Source organism: Eulemur rufifrons, chromosome 28 (genome assembly GCF_041146395.1).
Source record: "Eulemur rufifrons isolate Redbay chromosome 28, OSU_ERuf_1, whole genome shotgun sequence".
NCBI lineage: Eukaryota > Metazoa > Chordata > Mammalia > Primates > Lemuridae > Eulemur > Eulemur rufifrons.
The window spans coordinates 48,707,052-48,730,828 of NC_091010.1; the positions used below are offsets into that span (position 1 = coordinate 48,707,052).

The following is a 23,777-nucleotide window of genomic DNA, read 5'->3' on the forward strand; positions in this document are numbered from 1 at the left end:
AAGAGACGGAGGCAGAGACCCCAGAAAGGAAGGGCGAGGGGGAGGGATAGGAGGCGAAGCCTCACACTCGGTGTCGGTCCTCCGGGTGGCGCTGGGTTGGGAGCGTAGCTGAGCCGGAGCGGGAGCCGGGACTGGGGAAGGCGGAGCCAGGGTGGGCGGTGAGGTGTAGCTCTCTCTCCACCCGGGGCCGCGTTCCAGGAGGGGAAAGGGACTCCCGACCCCCTGCCTGTGTTCCCTGCTGAGACCCAAGCGTTATTCTGAAGACCCCTTGTTTTGCGTCCGTACCCCAAGCTGGTTGGGGGGAAAAAGGAGTAGTATCCTAATTCTTGTAGCAACCCTCCACTCACCCCCTCCCTGAATTAACTACTCCTCCCTTGCCTGCTAAACCAGTTGGGTTGAGAGTTAAAAGGGTTAATTAAGTGGGGTCCCCGCCCTCCCCCGCCTAAGGGATCTGCATTTTGCTGGGGGGAGGGGACTGCGGAATGACCACCAGGTTGGACTGGGGAGGGGGGGATACACAGGCCCTCCTTCTGGCTGGCTTTGACGCATCAGTCAAGACACTCTCCTCCCTTCCCCCCTTTCTCCACCCAGCTTTGGCGCCTTCCTCCCCACACCCGCCATCCCCTCCCTTCCCCTCCCCTCCCCTCTTGAAAGCTGTTCTCCTTTGAGGGCTTCGGAGACTGAGAACAGGAAGCAGACCCCTCTAGTACCCCCAACCTGTAGAGGCTTTGGTCAGGGGTCAGGGGGGACGGTGAGGGAATGATCTGGACGGTCAATGTCGGGAACACGCCTTCCCCAGGGAGGAGCCTCCCAACCTTCAGGCATTCCTCAAGGACTCCCCAACCCAGCCCTAGGAGGGGAGGGGCTCCATCTCCATCCCTTCCCAAAAGCTCAGCCTCAGCTGCCTAATAAACAGGAAATACCTATCAGCCAGGAGGAGGGAGAGGAGGGGAGCTGCCTGGAGTAGAGTTGGCCCCCTCCCTCCTGGGGGTCCCCAGCTGCTAGCTTCCCTTCCTTAAGTTTCGGGGTGGGTTCCAGGGGTAGAGGCTGGGGACCTGGGCTAGTGTCCCCTCTCTCTAGGGCATCTGGCCCAGACTGGGTAGGGGCTTCTCCCCTTTGTTACTTAAAGGGGAATTGGTTGAAAGGCTGTTTGGTTCCCTCACTTTGGCTCAGAGTCTGCACAGCTGCCTTGAGTGGCTAGGGGAGGATTACAGATGTGGAGGCTTAAGTGTTTATGAAAACTTCTCTCCACCTTAGGCTTTTGCTGAGGGAGCATGAAATGATGCAGGATCTGGGGATTGAAAAGAGGGCCTGTCTAGGAATGGGGACCTTCCTCTCCTATGCTGAGGAAGGGCTAGGGAGGAAGGCTCCACATTGTGGATTCTCCAACCCCAGCTTTCATCATCCTCACCACCTCAGGACATGACTGAAGCCATCCACACTCACACAAGTATTTCCTTAGCAGCATCCCCTGCCAGGGCTCACCTCCTCCCCATGTTCTCCCAGACAGAGGTCAGCACTAGGGGGAGTAGAGGGAACCTAAATCGACAAGAATGCTGGCTTGGAATTTTGGATACCTAGGTTTGAATTCAAGCTTTGCCCCTCACTAGCTGAATGACCTGAGCTCACTACTCTACTCTGAGCTCTACCTTTACTCTCTATTATCAATACCTACAGTCTGATGAGACTCAAACTACATAATGTATACCCCCATCACCTAGCCTAGTGCCAGCCATGTAGTCAGTACTCAATAGACATTAGTTCCTTTCTGCTCTTTTTGAGATTATCTGTAATTTCAACAGTGTCAGGATGGAGCTGGATTGGCAGGATGATTTGAGATGATGTTGGGGTTGGGGGGCAACTCCCTTGACCCCCTTTTTTCTCTAATGTCCTTGAATTTGCCTTCCTCAAATCCTGTGACCACTTAACCCTAAGGCCATTCATTCCAAACAACTAGCTTGTCCAGATTCCATGGTGATCACTAATCATCTGGGTAGACAAGGGGGGATTACAACCCATCCTATAAAGGTCTTTGCCTCTTCTGAATCCGAGGTTCCCTTCTCCTAGATTACACATATGGAAGGTGGAAGGCAAGGGAGGAAGAAAACAACCACGTTTGTTGAGCATGCACTAGGGCCAGGCACTGTGCTAGGTGCTTCACACCTGCAATCTTATTTACTTTTCATGAGGACCCTTGGAAGAAGGTGCTATTACCTCCTTGAACAAGCAAGAAAACTGAAGTCTTTTTTTTTTTTTTTTTTTAGAGACATGGTCTCACTCTGTCACCCAGGCTGGAGTGCAGTGGCATGATCATAGCTCACTGCAGCCTCGGACTCCTGGAGTCAAGCAATCCTACTGCCTCAGTCTCTAAAGTAGCTGAGAATACAGGCGCTTGTGCCACCACACCCAGCTAATTTTTAAAAAAAATTTTTTTGTAGAGATGGCGTCTCAATATGTTACTCATGCTGATTTGGAACTCCTGGCCTCAAGCTCACTGCCAGACTGGCCTAAAGTGCATTTTTGAACTTTTCTGGGAAACACTCTTCCTCCTCTTCTTCACCTATTAACCAGTTAATGCCTCCTTAACACCTCAGTTCTAGCTTCACCTTCTCTGGAAAGATTACCCCTCTCACTCCCACTGACATCTTAGCTGATCTAGTGGCCCAATTTCCTTTAAGGAAATACCAGCTCAATACTGTTGAATGAGTGATGAAAGTGATTTTGGCTCCTAGGAGAACCAGGCTTAGGGAAGTTAGGTAACTTTGCCCAAGGTCACACAGCTAAAAAGCACTTGACCTAGTGCTCTACTCCCTGTCTTACTTTTATTATGGATCAGACCTGGGGAGGGAGAGTAGAACATCTCTGGAGTATCTCTGGGAATTGTGGCACAGGCAAAAATGGGAAGAGAAGTCACAGATACCTGGCAGATAGACTTGGGATGTGGTAGGGAGGGGGTGGAGCCTATGTGGAAGGTCTTTAACTTAATGACAATGTCTTGGAGGACTGGAGGCTTAGCTAATTTTAATCAATGAATATAAGAACCCATTATTGGGTGGGTGCAGTGGCTCACGCCTGTAATCCTAGCCTGGGAGGCTGAGGCGGGAGGATTGCTTGAGCTCAGGAGTTGGAGACCAACCTGAGCAAGAGTGAGACCCTGTCTCTACTAAAAATAGAAAGAAATTAGCTAAACAACTAAAAATAGAAAAAATTAGCTGGGCATGGTGGCTGGTGCCTATAGTCCCAGCTAATCGGGAGGCTGAGGCAGGAGGATTGCTTGAGCCCAGGAGTTTGAGGTTGCTGTGAGCTGGGCTGACACCACAGCACTCCAGCCCGTGGTGACAGAGCGAGACTTTTGTCTCAGTAAATAAATAAATAAAAATAAAAAAGAACCCATTATTCTTTGTGTGTATGTCTGAGGTCAAATTCACATAACATAAAATTAACAGTTTTAAAGAGATCAATTCAGTGACATGTCAGTATTTTTTTTTTTTTTTTTTTTAGAGACAGGGTCTTGCTATGTTCCCCAGGCTGGCACTGAACTCCTGGGCTCAATTGTTCCGCCCGCCTCAGCCTCCTATCATAAGTAGCTGGGACTACCGGTGCATGCCACTATGCCCAGCTCCAGGTATGTTTTAATACCAGTCATTAGTGCAACATGGACTCTGGACACAGACGATGAAGCAAAGTAGAGGTACTGAGAAGAGGTGAGTTAGGAAAGGGGCAAAGAAGAGGAGTCCCACAAGTGGCAGACAGCAGAAGCAACTGGCTAGGTGTACTCCAAGAGACGTAGGCTCCCTGCTTGTCCGGCTCCTAGAACCTCTCCTATCCAACTGCCCTCTCCTGACCTTGGCCTTCTATATTTTCTCTTACGTTTTTCTCACCCTTGAAATTCCCTCAAATACTTAGTGGCATTGCTCTGTCTTTCAAGGATGAATCTTTTCCCAAATAGATGGTTGATGATGTATGTCTCATTGATGGCTGTGTCTCTAGCATCTCACAGTGCCTGGAAACTAGTATGTGTCCTTTAACATTTGTTGTATGATTACAAGAATTTTCATGGGATTTATCTTCCCTTGCCCCCACACATGACTCTTGTCCTCTTGTCCATTTTCCGTCATCATCACCATCACCATTTCCTACCACCATTCCTTTCTCTGCCAAAGCAGTTTCTCAAAGTATATACGAAACACCCAGGAAACTTGTTAAACATGTAGCAATCCCCACCCTCAGATGAAGTAAACATATTTCTGGAGAAGGATCTAGGAATCTGATTTTATTTATTTATTTATTTAAGATGGAGTCTCGCTCTGTTGCCTGGGCTAGAGTGCTGTGGCGTCAGCCTACCTCACAGCAACCTCAAACTCACACGCTCAAGCAATCCTTCTGTCTCAGCCTCCCGAGTAGCTGGGACTACAGGCATGCGCCACTATGCCCGGCTAATTTTTTCTATATATTTTTAGTTGTTTGGCTACTTTCTTTCTATTTTTAGTACAGACGGGGTGGGGGGGGGTCTCGCTCTTGCTCAGGCTGGTCTTGAACTTCTGACCTCGAGCGATCCTCCGGCCTCGGCCTCCCAGAGTGTTAGGATTACAGGCGTGAGCCACCACACCCGGCCCATTCTCATCTTTTTTTAGTAGGTTCCATCTAGCCACCAGCCTTATCTGAGTAGATTATTTCTTCAGATGCTGAATAAAACAAAAATGGCAAAATGTTCTGCTTTCTTTTACCTCCATTTTTTCCTCAAAGCTTAATCACTATAATTAGTGCCCCAAACCACCAACACTTACAGAGCATCTTTAAGAGTATATTGCTTCTGGCCGGGTGCGGTGGCTCAGGCCTGTAATTCTAGCACTCTGGGAGGCCAAGGCGGGAGGATCGCTTGAGGTCAGGAGTTCGAGACCAGCCTGAGCAAAAACGAGACTCCGTCTCTACTAAAAAAATAAGAAGAAATTATATGGACAACTAAAAATATATATAGAAAAAATTAGCCGAGCATGGTGGCACATGCCTGTAGTCCCAGCTACTCGGGAGGCTGAGGCAGGAGGATTGCTTGAGCCCAGGAGTTTGAGGTTGCTGTGAGTGAGGCTGACGCCATGGCACTTTAGCCTGGGCAACAGAGTGAGACTCTGTCTCAAAAAAAAAAAAAAAAGAGTATATCTGTTCCATAGAGGAAAAACCATGCTATCTATATTGCTCTTGCTAGTTTCTCATAATCAACTTTATTGGAAGTAAACTTTATTGTTGGTCCTCATACAACCATTTTATAGAGAAAACTGTGAACAAGATTCAGTTTCCAAATTTGTGGCTTTTAGAGCTTATTTGGGAAGACAATACTAATTTACCCCAAAGATTAAGAAACACCTAAAAAGAGGTTCTCTTTTATCATAAACTTTTTGTGGGAACCTATCTTGATGCAATCTTCCAAAGGGCAAGTTGGCATTATCTCTCAAATTTCAAAAGCATACATTGTTTAACTTAGCAACTGAATTTCAAGGAAATTATTCCACAGAAAGAGTGCACAAAAGTGCAAAGATACATGTACATGATCTGTACAAAGATGTTCACTGTAACTTAACATGTTAACAGAGAAAAATTGGAAACATATTTCAATAATGATATATTGATATAATAGAACTGGTACTAAGATCTCAGTAAATATTTGGTTAATGAATGGATTAACATATCGTTACATAAAAAAAGCAAGTTGTAGAACCATACATATAGAATGATCCCATTTTTGAACAAAGAAAAGAGCAATTTGTGTTTCTATACATTTTTATATTCATAGAAAAAAAGTGTGAATGACTACACACTAAAGGTAACAAGGGTGAAATTTGGAAAGTAGAACTGGAATTTGCAGACCAAGTACATTTTTTACTCTATTCAATTTTGGACATTTTGAAATAATTTTTAAGCTTTTGTAATAAGGTTTTTTAAAAATAGGGAAAGAATATGAAGCAGGTTCTAAGTGGCAAATGAGTGAATGATAGACACAGCGATAGACTATAAAAATACAGGGAGGCATCACTGTTGGCGGCGATAGTCAAAAAGTCTTTCCTAGATCAAATAGAGGATAATACGTTTTGAGGTTCGAGTATTCCAGGCAGAAAAACAATGGCAGAACACCTGTTTTGGGGGGAACAGTAAGGAGATCTGGAGCAGCAGGAAATATTGGTAATATTTGGTAATAAATTTGGTAATGAGAACTCAACGTAAGTTTCCGAGTGGCAGCAGAGAGAGCGGAGAATGCGGTATTTTACGATTAAACGTGCGGTACTGCCGCAGTGTGGGACTAGGTGAGGGTCAGCTCCCGCAGTGCGGGTGCCCGCTAGGGGGTGGTGTTTCAAAACATAGATCCACTTGGACTAAGGTGAAATGAATGTAGAGCAGGTAGTATGTCAAAGAGGGCGTTCCAACAGTTGGACAAATTAACGAAAATGAAATGATATGTTAACTCTCCCCCTAACTGCTACGCGCTCCCCAAACTGGTCTACCCTTGTAACACAAAACTAAGCAATAGAGATTGTGCCAGACGGGCTCTGCTGAAAGCGACTACTACTCCCAAGAACCCTCGCGCGAGGCCAGGGCCCTTTTCCCGGATGCAAGTTGTCTCGCTGCATGGCCTTCTGGGAGCCGTAGTCTTGCAGTGTCATTCGGGAGTTGTAGTTCCCTTCCCACAAGCGGCTGGGCGAGGCGGCGCCGGCGATCAGAGCAGCGCTGGGTGTTCAGGGGCCAAGATGGCGGCGCGCCGGGGACGGAGAGAGGGAGTCGCGCCGCCCCTGACTGGGGGCCCCGGTCCAGATCCCGGCGGCGGAGCCCGCGGCAGCGGTTGGGGAAGTCGGAGCCAAGCGCCGTATGGGACCCTGGGCGCTGTGAGCGGCGGGGAGCAGGTGAGAGGCTGGCGGGCGGCCCGCGGCTGGCAGCAGAGAGATGTGTGCCGGGCGGTGACACGTGGACGCCACAGGAAAGGGAGGAAGCGCTTGATAGTCGATGCCGGGTGGCCGCAGGAGCCGAGTCAGGCCAAGTGGACCTAAGCCATTTGCTGGGGCCAGGCGGGCAGAGGCAGGGTCTTTACGGCCATTTCTGAGGAACGCCGCAGGGTCAGAGCCCGGTGTCGGAAACATGGCCCGCAGTGGGGGGGGTCAGGGATTCAGATTTGGAGTTGAAGGCTAAGACCTCCCTTTAAAGATGCCTAGTGCTGCTCCCCTAGCTCAGCGCAGCAGTTCCCTTTTCAGAGACACGTGGGGTGGGGGGGGCAATTTTCCCGGGAGAACTTATCTGCCTCCCCTCCCCCTCTAGGCGGCCCCGGCATCCACGTGGGTTGGACTCCCGGTGGAGGGGGGCGCGGGCCGCGGGTCCACGTGGGGGCGGGGAAGGGATGTCCACGTGGCTCCCATCCCAGGCTGTCGGGCATCTAGTATCGGCCCTGGAGCCGCACTGCTGGGAACTGGGTGTGTCTCAGCCGGTCCCGCCATCTCCGGCCCGGGCTTCACCGGCCGGGGAGGAAGGTAGGGGCTGCTAGAGTCAACTTTGCTAGGAGTCCTGGAGTTTTTTTTTCCACTGCTTGGGTCTGCAGCGCCTGTCTACTGAAGGATTTTCCAGATGTCGGAGAGTCTCTTCCCCCCAGATAGCAGAGTGTGTTGGGGAGGTTTAGAGGGCTGAGGCTGAAGGGCTGTAGAGGAGTGAGCTTGTGGCTGCTTCTGTCTGACCGGCTTGGGGTGGGTTGTGAGTCACCGGCACTGGCGTTTTGGTTGCCTGCAGTCCTGCCTCATTAGTGATTCAAGGGGCATGGGGAGTGTCAACACACACTTGAGGCAAGCTTAAGTAAGAGAAATGGAAGCCTGCCCCCCTCCCGTTTTTTTCCTCCAGCATCTCTTTTGAGGAGGCAGCTGAGGCCTGCTCCTGGGAACTGACACACAGGAACTGGAGTGGTCCATATTTAAGGCTGTCTGGAATTTTTGCTGGGAATGGGAAAAGTTGGAGGCAGTTTGAGAACTATTCAACACTAGTTGAACATGTATTGGATGAGGAGGAATTCTTTCTGTCGGATTCTTTTTTCTTACCCTTCACTTCTCCATACTTAAAAAGTGTTATTGTCCTACTCTTCAGTGGAGGACTTCTTAAAAGTTCCAACCAGGGTGAAGTGAGCAGGAATTAGTTTGAACTGTTATTTTCTCTTAAGAAATTAAGCTGAGTTCTTGACAGCATTTTTTTTTGTGCGTATTTCTAGGTGGGAGTTGGGCTGCCTGGTAATGTCAGGTCCAGTAGACCAATCCATGCCCATGCCCAAGGGAAAACGACTTCTTTTTTTTGAGACAGAGTCTCACTTTGTTGCCCGGGCTAGAGTGAGTGCCATGGCGTCAGCCTAGCTCACAGCAACCTCAAACTCCTGGGCTCAAGCGATCCTCCTGCCTCAGCCTCCCGAGTAGCTGGGACTACAGGCACGCGCCACCATGCCCGGCTAATTTTTTCTATATATATTTTAGTTGTCCATATAATTTCTTTCTATTTTTAGTAGAGACGGGGGTCTCGCTCTCGCTCAGGCTGGTCTCGAACTCCTGACCTTGAGCTATCCACCCACCTCGGCCTCCCAGAGTGCTAAGATTACAGGCGTGAGCCACCGCGCCCGGCCGGAAAATGACTTCTGGGGCATGAATTTGGGAGTAGCAGATCCTTTCTCCCTCATTTTCTCAGAGGTGACATCTTTTGGGGCTGGTGCTGCCCACTCTCTGGGGGAGAGGCAGGAGAGATCCAAGATCCAGCTGTAATACAGCTGGTCTTTTGGGGTTGGAGAGGGTCTCATGGAGAGATTGTCCCCACCAAACCAAAGATGGTTGTGTGTGAGCTGGTCAGTGGACCAGTTATTTATTGAGGTACCATTATGTTTAGGCACAGGGGATACAGTGGTAAACCACACAAACATGGCCCCAGTCTTCCAGAATCTTACTATGGTTTAATCAGGATAGACAGATAATAAATAATGATGAATGGGACAAAAGAATATTTGAGATTATATAATTGGCTTTAGTAATATACTTTGCAGGATCTGGGAAGGGACAGTTTGAGCTGAGACTTGAAGACTGTCCATAGAAAAACTTTGATCAGAGGGAATACTATGTGAAGGCCTGAAGGAGGAGAGAACATGGCTTATTGGAGAAACTGAGAGACCCTGTATAGCAGAGTAGTGGGAGAGGACAAGCTGGAGTAGAATAGTCTAGTGGGGAAGATCAGGACTCCTGTAAGCCATGTTAAGGAATTTAAACCTAATGCTAAAAGCAGTAAGATGCCACTGAAAGGATTTAAGGACGGTCTCAGGAAGTGATCAGACATGCATTTGAAAAGTTTCTGGCTGGTTTTGAATCCTGGAGGGACAAAATTGTTGTGGAAGAGCCAGTTGGGAGTTTGTTGAAGTTAGAGCTGCTGGTGGCTGCCTCACACTTTTAGCTGGGCTTAGCCCTTGAATGATCTTGGTACTCTGGGAGCTGTGCTATTTGGGGGTTGAGGGTTGGGTGAGGTCAGGTAATGGGGTATGGAGGGGGGTCCTCTGACTGGATGCCTGATGGAGGTGCAGATGAATAGTTTGTAGAGCTGGGGATCATCGTGAGATTTCACATTAGTGGTTGGGGCTCTGATAGGTAGGTGGCAGGGCAGGTAGAGATGCAGCCTTCTTCCTCACCCAGGAGTGTTTGCTGAGCCAGCTGCTATTCAGTTATTGGTTGTAATTACAGGATTGTGAAGGCCTGGGAGGAGTTAGTGCCTAAAACCTGCTGCCTTTCAGTTCATCTCTGGACCTGGCCTCTTTAAGTGTCCCTAACCAGCCTTTCCTCTCATTGGATATTGGAACACCTCAGCTCTGTTAGGAGGGTGTGTTTGTGTGTGTTGGGGGAGGGGGGGCGGGGGTGAAGTCACACCTGTTGCTTTTTTTCTTTTGGAAGAGGTGCGGATTTTCTTTCCCTTTGCTGCAGAAGGGGAGGAGGGTGTCTGGTTTGTCTGTGTTTGATCCTCAGGCCTTTGCATCAAGTTTCTTATGCAAAGGTAGTCTGTCTCTTATCTGTGGTTTCAGTTAACCGCGGTCAACCATGGTTTGAAAATAGGTGAGTGTAGTGCAATAAGATACTTTAAGAGATAAAGACCATATTCTCTCATTCATAACTTTTATTACAATATATTATTATAATTATTCTAGTTATTGTTAAATCCTTACTGTGCCTAATATATAAATTAAACTTTATCATGGATATGTGTGTGTATATATACATATATAAAAAAACCATAGTATATGTAGGGTTTGGTACTATCTGTGATTTCAGGCATCCACTAGGGGTCTTGGAATGTATCCCCTGAGGACAAATGTATCCCCTGAGGACAAGGGGCACTATTAGCAGAGATACCCATGGCTCTGGCCTCTGACCTCACCAGTGCCATTCTTGTCAATTCTGGCCCTGCCCATGCCCACACTCTTGACAGGTTTGGGCGGGCTGCTCCCTGCCTGACACCAGGCTAAAAGATGTCACTAGCTCTCAAAGGAGTGTCGGGTGGGGCTTCTCTAGCTACAGAATCAAGCTTTCTCTTTTGCTGTTACCTAGGAGAGGTGGGGAAGAGACCCTTCCCTTGGAATTGAACTACCATCAAGAGATTGGGTGGCACACTGTTGAGCCTTCAAAATAAAAGCATGAAGTGAATGTGAATATCAGCTATGTATAAGATACTGTGCTGGGCATCATGGGTAACTAGGAAGTATAAACACGTTTAAACTCTTCTAGGAGCCAAGAAGAATATATGCTTATAGAATACAAAGGTTTATTTGCCCCAAGGCAACTTGGAATCTAATTTTAGTACAGATGCAGGGAATGTCATAGGGACAGGATGTGATTGCCAGAAAAGTAAATGCTGCAGAAAAATGTGCATTTAGTGTTGTGAAGAGAGATCACCATGGGCTGGGGAAGCTTGAGGTATCTTCTTGAAGAAGAGAACAGAGAACAGAGGCCTAAGTGGGACTTGAGGTAGGTAGGTTGTTGTAGCTGAAACAGTCTCCAGTTTCCTTGCTGACCTCTTTTCCTTTGGTATGCCCTCAGACTGTCACTCTCACCCCCACCGGCAGATGACTTCTGAACAATCTTGATCTTTTTGATGTTTTTACTCTGCAGTGGCTCCAACTGTTTCTGGATGGAGTCCAAACATTTTTCTGCCTATAAGGTCCTTGAAAACTGCCGTTCTGGTTGGGGCTTTTGTTCATGGATTTTACTTCTCTCTGCCCTGCCAGCCCAGAGGTTTGGCGATGGTGGGGTACTGCTGAGTTTGGGCCCATTGGTAGAGGGGCTGGGTACCTGGTTTATGGAGCATATCAATCAGCTGCCCCTAGAGGGCTGGTGCCCTTCTCACCTTGCCCTCTCTTGCCCTAGGTGCTGCTGCATGAGGAGGGGAGTGATTCTGGCTTTGTCAGTCTGTCTCGGCTAGGCCCATCTCTGAGGGACAAGGACCTGGAAATGGGAGAGCTGTTGCTGCAGGATGAGACACTGCTGGGGACCATGCAGAGCTACATGGATGCCTCCCTCATCTCCCTCATTGAGGATTTTGGGAGCCTCGGAGAGGTGAGTTGGAGCTGGACTTAGAGGTCTTCAGGTAGGAGCTCTGCATGGGAGGCTCTAGCTCAAATCCTGGAAGTTGTTTTAGGTGTGGCTCTGCTCTTCCAGGACCTTGGCTCCTGGTTGCCCAATCTGAGCCCTTGAAATATATGTATACATACACATACACACAAACACACACACACATATATTTTTTGGAGAAAGAGTCTTGCTCTTTTGCCTGGGTTAGAGTGCTGTGGCATCAGCCTAGCTCACAGCAACCTCAAACTCCTGGGCTTAAGCAATCCTCCTGCCTCAGCCTCCCTGTAGCTGGGACTACAGGCACACACTACCACGCCCAGCTATTTTTTCTATTTTTACTAGAGATGGGGTCTTCTTGCTCTTGCTCAGGCTGGTCTCAAACCCCTGAGCTCAAGTGATCCTCCCACCTCGGCCTCCCAGTGTGCTAGGATTATAGCGTGAGCCACCACGCCCAGCCTGAAGTATATTTTTTTATCTGTAGGTGGGAGTTAGGCTGTAGGCTACTAGATTATGTCTTATGTAAGGATTCCCTGGCTTGCTTAGACCATAGTCCAAGGCCATTCCCCCATCTGGCCTCCTGACCTACATGTCCAGAGGGTTCTGATCTGTTTTTGAGCCCAATTCTAGTCTAGCCAAGGGTTGTCTGCTGAGCATTCCATTTTTACCTGAGGGTGAGGGAGTGTGTGAAACCCACACTTTTAAAATTCAAGTCTGACAGGTCTCTGTTGACACTAGAAAGGTGGTGGATGGTAAATGAGATTGGAACCCATGCCTCCTGGTACTCAGATTCTTCTCACTGCCAAATTGAGCAGGGCTGAGCCTGGCAAACTGATTCTCTTGGCACCTAGTCCTTCTCAGTGGTCTACTAGGTCATTAGAGATGTTGGTAGGACCTTCTCGTTTTTCTGGAGCAGAGCAGGTTATCTCTGGAGGATCAGAATGAAGTGTCGCTGCTTACGGCTCTGACGGAGATCTTGGACAATGCAGATTCTGAGAACCTGTCTCCATTTGACAGCATTCCTGACTCGGAGCTGCTTGTGTCACCTCGGGAGGGCTCCTCTGTGAGTGTGGAACCAGGGAGAGGGGATGTGTGGTTGGTGCAAAGGTTAGAACCATGTCTGTGGGCCTACTCACATGTGTCTGAAGCACAAACTAATCTCAGATCTTTCTCTCCCTTTTAGCTGCACAAGCTGCTCACTCTCTCTCGGACACCTCCAGAACGTGACCTCATTACCCCTGTTGACCCACTAGGGCCCAGCACAGGCAGCAGCAGAGTGAGTGGGGTAAGCCTGACATAGGGGGCCCTCAGGAACTCCCAGGTGGGAGGAGTATGTGGGAACAGGTCTAGAAAATACATTGCCAGAGAAACTCCTTCTGAGGCTTCTTTTGTCTCTTGCAGGTGGAAATGTCTCTCACAGATCCCCCTTGGGACTTCTCCCCACCCTCCTTCTTGGAGACCTCTTCCCCCAAGCTTCCTAGCTGGAGACCCTCAAGATCAAGACCACGTTGGGGCCAATCCCCTCCTCCCCAGCAACGCAGTGATGGAGAAGAAGAAGAGGAGGTAGCTAGCTTCAGTGGCCAGCTTCTTGCTGGGGAGCTTGACAACTCTGTGAGCGATATCCCAGACTTCCCCATGCACCTGGCCTGCCCCGAGGAAGAAGATAAAGCAATAGCAGCAGAGATGGTGGTGCCAGCAGCTGGCGATGAGAGCATCTCCTCCCTGAGTGAGCTGGTGCGGGCCATGCACCCATACTGCTTGCCCAACCTTACTCACCTGGCATCACTTGAGGATAAGCTTCAGGAGCAGCCAGATGATTTGACACTGGCTGAGAGTTGTGTGGTGCTAGAGATAGTGGGGCAGGCAGCCACAGCTGGTGATGACCTAGAGATCCCAGTTGTGGTTCGGCAGATGCCCACTGGACCCCAACCTGTGCTTCTGGATGACTCACTAGAGACTAATCCTACCTTGCAGCTCCTCATGCCCAGGATGGAGTCAGAGACGGAGCCTGCTGTGCCCAAGGTAACCCTCTGCTCTGAGAAAGAGGGATTGTTACTGGACTCAGAGGAAAAGCTGGACTCAGCCTGTTTATTGGAGCCCAGGGAGATCATGGAGCCAATGGTGCCCGAGGGGCCTCAGAACCCACCTGCCAACGCAGTGCTGCCGGGTTCCCAGAGAGCTCGAAAGGGCAGGAGGAAGAAGAATAAGGAGCAGCCAGCAGCCTGTGTGGAAAGCTACACCAGGAGGCTGAGATCATCTTCTCGTGGGCAGTCTACTGTGGCTACAGAAGCAACCTCTCAGGCAGGCAATTTGCAGAAACAACCTCAGGAAGAACTTCAAAGAGAGGTTGGCCCTCTACAGGGTAGGGGGAAGCCCCGGGCTTGGGCTCGGGCTTGGGCAGCTGCCTTGGAGAAGCCTAGCTCTGAGAACTCGGAGAGAAGTGCTGGACAAGGTAGTCCTGCTAAAGAAGGTCCTCTAGACCTCTACCCCAAGCTGGTTGACACTGTCCAAGCCAACCATGTCCCAACTCATCTCTCATTGGTTGACTCTGCCCAGGGTGACCCCATGCCAGTTGACTCTGTTGAAGCTGATCCCACTGCAGTTGACCCTGTTCTGTCTGACCCTATACCTGTTGACCCTGTGTTGGTTGGCCTTGCTTCAGCCAGCTCAGAGCTCCCAGCTGACCCAGTGCTGATTGACCCAGTCCTGGCTGACTCAGGAACAATTGACCCTGCAGTGGTTGTTCCCATCTCAGATAACTTGCCACCTGTTGATGCTGTCCCATCTGGCCCAGCTCCAGTCGATCTAGTACCAGTTGACCCTATTCCAAATGACCTGGCTCCCGTTGACCCTGTGCTAATTAAGTCCAGACCAACTGATCCCAGACGTGGTGCGGCATCATCAGCCCAGGGGAGTCCAGCTCCGCAGCCCCTAGATTCAGAGTCCGTGGACTCCCCAAAGGCCATCATCCCTGAAGTCAAGGAGGTTGCGGGTCCTCTGAAGGTAGAAAGTGGTATTAATGCCACAACCCAGGAAGCCAGACCTCGGCCTCTTAGCCTATCTGAATACCGGCGACGAAGGCAGCAACGCCAAGCAGAGGCAGAAGAGAGGAGTTCCCAGCCCCCAGCTGGGAAGTGGCCCAGCCTTCCAGAGACCCCCACAGGGCTGGCAGACATCCCTTGTCTGGTCATCCCACCAGCCCCAGCCAAGAAGACAGCTCTACAGAGAAGCCCTGAAGCTTCCTGTGAGGCTTCTTTTGTACCTGTGGGTCCCAGCCCTTCTTCTCCTAGTCCTGAGCCACCGGCAAGCAAACCTGTGGCCTCAAGTCCCACTGAGCAAGTGCCACCCCAAGAGATGCTACTGCTGGCGAGACCTTCCCCTCCTGTACAGTCCGTGTCCCCTGTTGCACCCATGCCTCCCACAATGCCCACTGCTCTGCCTTTTCCCCCAGGTGGGCTGGGCATGCCCCCAAGTCTGCCCCCACCTCCCTTGCAGCCTCGTAGTCTCCCAATGTCTATGGGGCCAGTGCTCCCTGATCCCTATACTCACTATGCCCCTGTGCCACCCTGGCCTTGTTATCCCCCTGTGTCCCCTTCTGCCTATTCTTGTCTGCCTCCCCCACCAACAGTGCCCCTAGTGTCTGGTACTCCTGGCACCTATGCTGTGCCCCCCACTTGCAATGTGCCTTGGGTACCCCCTCCTGCCCCAGTCTCACCTTACAGTTCCAGCTGTACCTATGGGCCCTTGGGATGGGGCCCAGGGGCACAACACCCTCCGTTCTGGTCTACTGTTCCTCCACCTCCTTTGCCTCCAACCTCTGTTGGGAGAGCTGTTCCTCCACTTAAGAAGGAGCCCAGTGGTGTTCCACCTGGCCCTCCTGAAAATGTACGTCCTGTGCCAATGGCTCCTCCCCTCAGTCTTGGGCCAACTGGCCATGGAGCTCCACAGGTAGAGCCTACCAAGGTGGAGGTCAAGCCAGTGCCGCCATCTCCCCATCTGAAACATAAGGTGTCCTCCCTGATGCAAAACCCCCGGATGAAGGCTCTGCCATGTGTGTCTGCTGAAGGTGTGGCTGTTGAGGAACCTGCATCAGAGAGGCCAAAGTCTGAGACCCAGGAGCCCAAGCCCAGGGAGAAGCCCCCCTCTCCTGCTACCAAGGCTATTCCCATACTGAGGCAGAGCACTGTCCCCAAGCTGCCTGCTGTCCACCCAGCCCGTCTAAGAAAGCTGTCTTTCCTGCCTACCCCACGTACCCAGGGTCCTGAAGACGTGGTACAGGCTTTCATCAGTGAAATTGGTGAGTACCACACAGTTCAGTTGGTATCAAGAAGGGTACAAGGGTTGACTTGGGCCTTTTTTGGATTTCTTTGGAGGGTTCTTGAGAGGCAGAGCTCTGGGTTTGCTTGAATCCTTGTGCTCTGTGCTGCTGCCTTGGCTCACTTAGTACAGTAGGCAGGGGGAGTGGAAAGAGAGAAGTGAGGTGATTTATGGGCTTCCTGGGACCTGTGTACTCAGTTGATAGGGGCTGGTTTTCAATCCTGTGTTGTGTACCTCTACAGGAATTGAGGCATCGGACCTGTCCAGTCTGCTGGAGCAGTTTGAGAAATCAGAAGGTGAGGGAACCTGGGTAGTTTTGCTCCAACTTTTTTTTTTTTGTTTATACTTCCTTTAGGCCCAGCCCTGTAGTTACTTAAACTGGGGTGAAGGGAAAGGGTAGTCTTAGCCACTAGAGCAGCCCCCTAATTGGAATGGGGAGACAAGATTCACCTGTGATAGTAATCTAAGCCAGGGGCAATGGTGGGTACAACATGGCAAGTACTATAAAGAGGAGACTAAGAGATCCAAATAGGTTTGGATTCCTTGGAACATTTTTCTAGAGGGAAAATGGGCCTTGAAAGACAGGTAGGATTTCATAGAATGTGTATGTTGTGAATAAAGGCAGAGGGGATGTATAGGAAGGATAGTGTATGGTGCATTTGGAAGGGAATGAATAGCTGGGCTTTTCAGTACAAGGTGTGGCTCTAGGGCTATAGAGGATACAGTGTCCTGTTCTCAAGGATCTTATGGTCTAATTAGGGAGAAAAATCTGCAGAAATGACTTCTGAGTTGGTAATAGGTATCTACATAGTGTGAGGCAAAATATAAAATATGGTAAGTACAGGACACGAGTAGGCAAAGAAGTTAGTTAGGCAGGTCATGTAGAACCTTGAATGCTAGGCTTATAAATTTGGACTCTGTCTCAAACTCAGTGGGGAGTGTGGGTGTTTCTGAGCAGAAAAGAGACATGATTAAAAATAGTACCTGGGCACCCACTGGAGGAGTCTGGATCTCTTTGGGGAGAGCCCAACAGGGAATATGTTGGCAAAGTGGATTTTCCTCCTTTGGGTCTCCAAAGCAAGCCCTCTGTGCCTCCTAGTCTGGAACATCTGGTTGGGCTTTTAACTAGTATGGTTTCTTTGCAGCCAAAAAGGAGTGTCCTCCCCCGGCTCCTGCTGACAGCTTGGCTGTAGGAAACTCAGGGTAAGTATGGAGACATGTGAGCGAGTTACCCTACAGCTGTTCGTCAGCAGCCGGCTGGTGCTCCAGGATCATCGACTGGATGCCTCTGTTGCAGGGATGTTTAGTCAGCTCTAGAGTCTTCCCTGTTTCCCTATCCCCTGCTCTACCCGTCACTACTGGGAACTGTCTTGGGGGATAAGGTGGGAGGGGGTGTACTGCCCTCCAGCTGATTCCAGTCAGGGATTCCAAATACCCTGGAGGTGCTGCCTTTTATCATCTTCTGGCAAGTCATGCTTTTGGGGATTTCTTTCTTTCATTTATCAGACTTTAAGCTTGCTCAATGCTGGTGATGGTGTAACTTAAAGTGGGGGAAGATGTTAATGGCTAGGACTTCCCTGATTTCTTGGAGGACACGGGCATGGTGGACCTCCTTGCTCCCCAGTCTTCAGCACTGAGAGGTTTTTTTTCATTTCTCATGTTCATGGTACCCCATTCTGTTCTGCCAAGCACGTTCCCCTCCACTTGGTTTCAGGTTGGTTTGAGCTGGGCAGGTGGTACTCCTGATGTGAAGGAGGTGGGGGTTATTTAAGGTCATGGCCAGTCTGCCTCCTGGAATTGGGCAGAGCTGAGTTGAGACCCAATCTACAGTTTAGTCATTAGGACACTTCTTATGTAGGAGGAGGATGATGGGGGCATTTGTGCATCCCATTCTTCTCTGTCACACCCCTCTCCCATTGCTTTGTGAGGAAAGCAGATGTACAAGATATTGAGGAGGCAATGAATCAGGCTTTCCCTTTTCCCCCCCACCAGCAGCGTTGACACTCCCCAGGAGAAGAGGCCCCTAGACCGGTTACAAGCCCCAGAACTGGCCAACGTAGCAGGTGGGTTCAGGGTGGGGAACACTGCCTGTGATTAGTTTATGCAGCAACATTTACAGAGTCTGCTCTTCATCAAGCGTGTGTAGGTATTGAGGATACAGAGATCTGATCTCCATCCTTGAGGTACTCACAGCCTAGGGAGCAGATGTGTAAACAAATGAGTGTATTGAGTATCAGAGGTGGTATGTTAAAGAAGCCTATGGTTTACAGTGAGACATGAAGGGGGACAGTTAGGGAAGGGTTGTGTAGAACGTGATCCCCTAAGCTGAGGCTTGAGAAAATCACTGATACCAGTCAGGTGGTAGATTTGGGGGATAGGGCATCTAGGAAGACAGAGCACCTTGAGTGATCTGAGGAACAAAACCAGCCATATGTTTTGGGGAATTGTGAGTGGCTTGGTCCGGCTGGAGTGTAGTGGCTGATCAGGGTGGTGGGCAGAGCTAAAGTAAGAGATAAAGCTGGAATGGTGGATAGGAGGCCAGATTATAGGAACTTTGAATACCATGTCAAGCTGTTTGGACTTTATCCTGTACAGTGAAGAAGCAATGGAAAAAGCTTTACCGGATGGGTTTTTGGGTACTGTATCTAGCAGGAATGTAGAAGACACGTGCATGGATATGAAGCTGGAAGTAGGGAGACCATCAGAAGATGATTGTATGAGTCCAGGCAAGATGCAGCCTAGAAGTCAGGCAGTGCTGGGTGGAGGGGGTGGATCTAAGAATACAGAGGTAGACCAGATAGGACCTGGTCACCACCTAGGTATGGGTAGTGAGAGGATGAAGGGTTCAGGAGGACCCTGGCTGGCTAGGATTTTGTTGCTGATCCCCTAGAGGGGGAACATGGGGAATGAGCTTGGTGTACTTTGTGAGATGAGGTGGGGGTTTCTGGAGCCTATATACACAGTATTTGGAAGTGTAGAATGGGATCTCATCCTGCTATCTCCATCCTCCCTCCCACTCAACAGGGCTCACCCCTCCAGCTACCCCTCCCCATCAGTTATGGAAGCCCCTGGCTGCTGTCTCACTGTTGGCCAAAGTCAAATCTCCTAAGTCCACCGCCCAGGAGGGAACCCTGAAGCCTGAAGGAGTTACAGAGGCCAAACATCCAGCTGCAGTCTGCTTCCAAGAAGGGGTCCGTGGCCCTAGTCCAGTCCATGTTGGCTCTGGGGACCATGACTATTGTGTCCGGAGCAGGACCCCCCCCAAAAAGATGCCTGCCCTAGTCATTCCAGAGGTGGGCTCCCGATGGAACGTCAAACGCCATCAGGACATCACCATCAAACCTGTCTTGTCCCTGGGCACAGCCGCGCCCCTGCCCCCATGCACAGCTGCTTCCCAGGAACCACTTGATCACAGGACTAGCACTGAGCAGGCAGATCCCTCAGCGCCTTGCCTTGCCTCATCTGCCTTGCTGTCCCCTGAGGCCTCGCCCTGCCGGAATGACATGAGCACTAGGACTCCCCCTGAGCCCTCAGCCAAGCAGCGGTCAATGCGCTGTTACCGAAAAGCCTGCAGGTCAACCAGCCCCCCAAGCCGGGGCTGGCAGGGCCGCCGCGGCCACAGCAGCCATTCTGTCAGCTCTGGGTCCAACCGGACCAGCGAAGCATCTTCCTCATCCTCATCGTCGTCTTCCTCATCCCGATCCCGGTCCAGGTCCCTCTCCCCCCCACACAAGAGGTGGCGAAGGTGAGCTCTGGTGGCCCTTTAGGTCCTCTCCGTTTAGGAAGTTCGTGTACTCTGTGGTTTACTTTGAAAGCTTTTACACATTGTCTTTGGTACTTTCAGGCACTAAGGCTTCTATTTCTGTCTTTGGCTTTTGTCTTCACCTCTCTCCTGGATTGTTGATGGAGGCAAGCTGTGAGATGATAGCTTCTGTCCCTTGTTGGAGTTTGGGGTATCCCCTGAGGTCTGCTTCCTTGAGGCCTGCCTTCAAGGGAGACAGGGTTTGATCTTGAGCATGTTGATTTTTTTCACACATTGTATCAGTCCTCATTTATGGTTATTTTCTCGGTGCTGTGTGGGCTAGTGGGTTAATTGTTAACAGAAAACAGTTCTTCCCTTAATCATCTGTTGAGAAAAGTGTCTGGGATAGTTCCTTTGGGTGTCACTATGGCCTCATCTATATCCTGGCAGCATGTTTTTTTCTCAGTAGTAGACTCAAATTTTCCCACTTAATGAAGAATTCATAGGTGTTGGCCATGAGACATATGTTTAGAAATGGCCCCTACTGCCGATCTAGCACAGTCACCTACCGTTATGCCATGGTCACAGTATTCCTGTGAGACATGGTAGGGGAGCAATAGTAACCCAGAGACCCAGGTCTGGCCCTAGCACCACAGAGAGCTGGTTGTGAGACCTGGGGCCCAGCCCTTTATGTCCCTGAGTCTCTATTTTTCTTCCTTTGTCAGATATTTTTCAATTATTTTTTTGAAACAATGGTTGGAAATGATATTTTTTTTTTTTTTTTTTTTTTTGTGACAGAATCTTGCTCTGTTGTCCAGGCTAGAGTGCCATGGGATCAGCCTAGCTCACAGCAACCTCAAACTCCTGGGCTCAAGGGATTCTCCTGCCTCAGCCTCCCGAGTAGCTGGGACTACAGGCATGCGCCACCACGCCCAGCTAATTTTTTCTATTTTTATTATTTAGTGGCCTGGCTAATTTCTTTCTATTTTTTTAGTAGAGACAGGGTCTCGCCCATGCTGAGGCTGGCCTCGAACTCCTGATCTCAAGCGATCCTCCCGCCTTGGCCTCCCAGAGTGCTAGGATTACAGGCGTGGGCCACCATGCCCAGCCTATTTTTCAATTTTTAATTGCACAATTGAAAATAAATATCTCTACCTAAACATTCCAGGTGTTTCAAAATTTCCATGAGGGGCCTCAGTTCATCTGTGAGGAAAAATTGTTATTATAGAGTGCCTCTGCTCTGCTTTTTCTGTGGCCCTTAGCTTCCTAACAGAGAGGCAGGGCTGGAACCTGGGTGAGATAAGTGGGGCATACCTGCACTACCTCCAGCATTCCTGCATGCCCTTTTATTCTCCAGGTCCAGCTGCAGTTCCTCTGGACGTTCTCGAAGATGCTCTTCCTCTTCGTCATCATCTTCTTCATCTTCCTCATCCTCTTCATCCAGTTCCCGAAGCCGTTCGCGATCTCCGTCCCCCCGGCGGAGAAGTGACAGGAGGCGGCGGTGAGCACATGTTCAGGGAGGCAGTGTCTGAGAGTTCTGAGTCTTGAATTGTCTTTTGTTAGGGGGGCTGACGACACCTTCTTTTGTCAGGTACAGCTCTTATCGTTCACATGACCATTACCAAAGGCAGAGAGTGCTGCAGAAGGAGCGTGCAATAGTGAGTAGAGGAATAGGTCATGGGAGGAGGGGGCTTGCCCCCTGAGCCATGAGCTCAGAGAGCTGTCTTTAGCTGCAGACATGGTATGTCAATTTTCTTTCTTTTTCAACATAGGAAGAGAGAAGGGTGGTCTTCATTGGGAAGATACCTGGCCGCATGACTCGATCAGAGCTGAAACAGAGGTTCTCGGTTTTTGGAGAAATTGAGGAATGCACCATCCACTTCCGTGTCCAGGGGTAAGCTTGGGCCCCCAAGCTCAGGATGTCCTTTCTCATTCATCTACCTTGATGTTTCTTTGTCTTTCCTCTTTGCCCTGGTGTGCTGGGCAATGTGGGGCACCTTCATTTCTACAGAGGGTTGGCCACTGGGGAAGGAGAACCACCTCCATACCCTGGGTTGCTGTGTCTTCTCCATGGCATGTGCCCAAATGGCCACCCCAGCCCCTGCCTCACCTTCCCCACCAGTGACAACTATGGCTTCGTCACTTACCGCTATGCTGAGGAGGCATTTGCAGCCATTGAGAGTGGCCACAAGCTGCGGCAGGCAGATGAGCAGCCCTTTGATCTCTGCTTTGGGGGCCGCAGGCAGTTCTGCAAGAGGAGCTATTCTGATCTTGGTGAGTGGAGTGAGGGCCTTGAGGCTTTGGCATACTTCATCCCCTCTCCAGAAGCGTGCCTAACCCTTAGAGAATGGGTCTAGGCAGACTTACTTTCATTTGACATACAGAGAATGTAAGGGATGGGATGAGAGAGGAAATGGGGGCTCTGACTTAAAAATCAGGGCAATTTTAGCTCCATCTATTATGTTGGGATGGGAGATGGCTGGCCATTTGAGGATGCTGTGGTTGGGAAGTGTGGTCAGAGACCTTGACATTTGTCCCTCTTTACCTTTATAGACTCCAACCGGGAAGACTTTGACCCTGCACCTGTAAAGAGCAAATTTGATTCTCTTGATTTTGACACATTGTTGAAACAGGCCCAAAAGAACCTCCGGAGGTAACCTTGGGCCCTTCCCCTCCCCCTTTTTCTTTGGAGGTGCCCAACCTCCTCCACCCCCCTCCCCCACTCTAGGGGAGAGAGCTGCTAGTGAGGAGATGACTGTTTTATAAAGAAATGGAAAAAAGTGAAATAAAAAATGTGTTAAATCAGAGTTTTTTTAAAGGGGTATTTGTTTTTTATAACAGGTATTGAAACAAGTTAACTTGCATTCCTATGTGAGATGGGTGGAGCTGAGGGATTCCCCCCTGTTTGGAACATCTAAGTCACTATGCAGACTAATAAACATGAACTAGAGAGAACTCCCAAGTGCTGTTGTACTTCTTTCTATGGGGCTAGTGCCAAATGTATTCACTTTTCCCATCTGAACCCAACCAGGGACATGCCTCTCTGGTCAGGTGCAAAATCCTACTGGATTTGAAACTTGGCTCCTCAGATGTATTGCCTGTGAAATCAGTCATTTAGGGCAGTGCTTCTCAAACTTGAAAGGGCATTTGAATCATGTGGAGCTCTTTTTAGAACGTTTATTCTGACTTCTGGGGTGGGGTCTGAGATTCTGCATCTCAAGCGAGGGGATGATGAAACGGGCCCAGGAAGAGATTTAGATAGCAAGGACCTTGAGGAAGTTCACACTTGTTGGGAGTGAGGGGGAAAAAAAGAAAATGACAACACATGTTCCAAATAAAGGTTTTCTAAACTGGGGCTTGTGTGTACATTTACTGTTTCATTTGTGTTCACCATTTTAGCTTGAGGACAATGCTTGGCACACAGCAGGTGCTTGAATATTTTAAAGAATTGCATGCATGTGGGTAGAACTTCTCTCTCGGGAAGAGGGAGCTGTAGGAGTTCTATATAGGAGACAGGAGTGCCCGTTTTAAGAAAGGCAAAGGAGAGCTGTGTTCCATAAGGAAGTGGATCCTTATCCTTCCTGAGGGGCATTAACCGGAAGTAGTCAAGGAGTAGTGGGTAGGATTGAAGGGATTGCTGACTACTAATGTGACCTGAAATATGGCAGAACTTGGAATTAGCGAGTCTAGGCACTGATGGTGGAGTTATTCATGACAAGGGGAGAGTGTGAACTCTGACCTGGAAGGAAGAAGGGTTATTTTCAGGACTGCAGATTGAAGGGATTATCGTGTGATTCAGGTTTGGTGCACGACCACTTTTCTCTTAAGGTAACTGACCTAAGGCTGATTAAGAGGTGTGGGAGGGTTGTCTTATAGGTAAGTCATGACTGAGGGCGGGGGAGCTTTAGGAATCAATACTCCCTGCCGCCACGACAGATAACCTGAAGGATCCTCAGCAGGAGTCAAGGCTGGGGTGGTATCTGAGAAGGGCCTCCCTGGGTGTTGGAGGCAGTGAAGATGAAGGGTGAGATCCACCGGCAGCGCGAATGGGGGCGGCTGGAAAATGTGACAAAGTCCAGAGAGGACGGCTCATGCCCGCCTGTCCACTCACTCTG

General features: G+C 49.7%; 1 protein-coding gene across 5 annotated transcripts; it reads left to right on the top strand.

Moving 5' to 3' along the window:
• Positions 1–6,708: 6,708 nt before the first annotated feature.
• On the top strand, positions 6,709–22,624 carry PPRC1 (PPARG related coactivator 1). Of its 5 annotated transcripts, none has more exons than XM_069460094.1 (14): positions 6,709–6,890; positions 11,403–11,591; positions 12,520–12,666; positions 12,787–12,888; positions 13,005–15,900; positions 16,163–16,216; positions 17,066–17,123; positions 17,913–17,983; positions 18,945–19,665; positions 21,020–21,163; positions 21,254–21,320; positions 21,435–21,556; positions 21,785–21,936; positions 22,216–22,624. In XM_069460094.1, the coding sequence occupies exons 1-14, from the start codon at positions 6,738–6,740 to the stop codon at positions 22,317–22,319; spliced, it is 4,980 nt and encodes a 1,659-aa protein (XP_069316195.1). In that variant the 5' UTR covers positions 6,709–6,737; the 3' UTR covers positions 22,320–22,624. The 5 variants fall into 5 exon arrangements, with proteins under 5 accessions (XP_069316195.1, XP_069316198.1, XP_069316200.1 ...); XM_069460097.1 differs by having other exon boundaries at positions 12,621–12,666; positions 21,260–21,320; XM_069460095.1 differs by lacking the exon at positions 6,709–6,890 and having other exon boundaries at positions 11,422–11,591; positions 17,916–17,983; positions 22,216–22,459.
• The last annotated feature ends 1,153 nt before the right edge of the window (positions 22,625–23,777 follow it).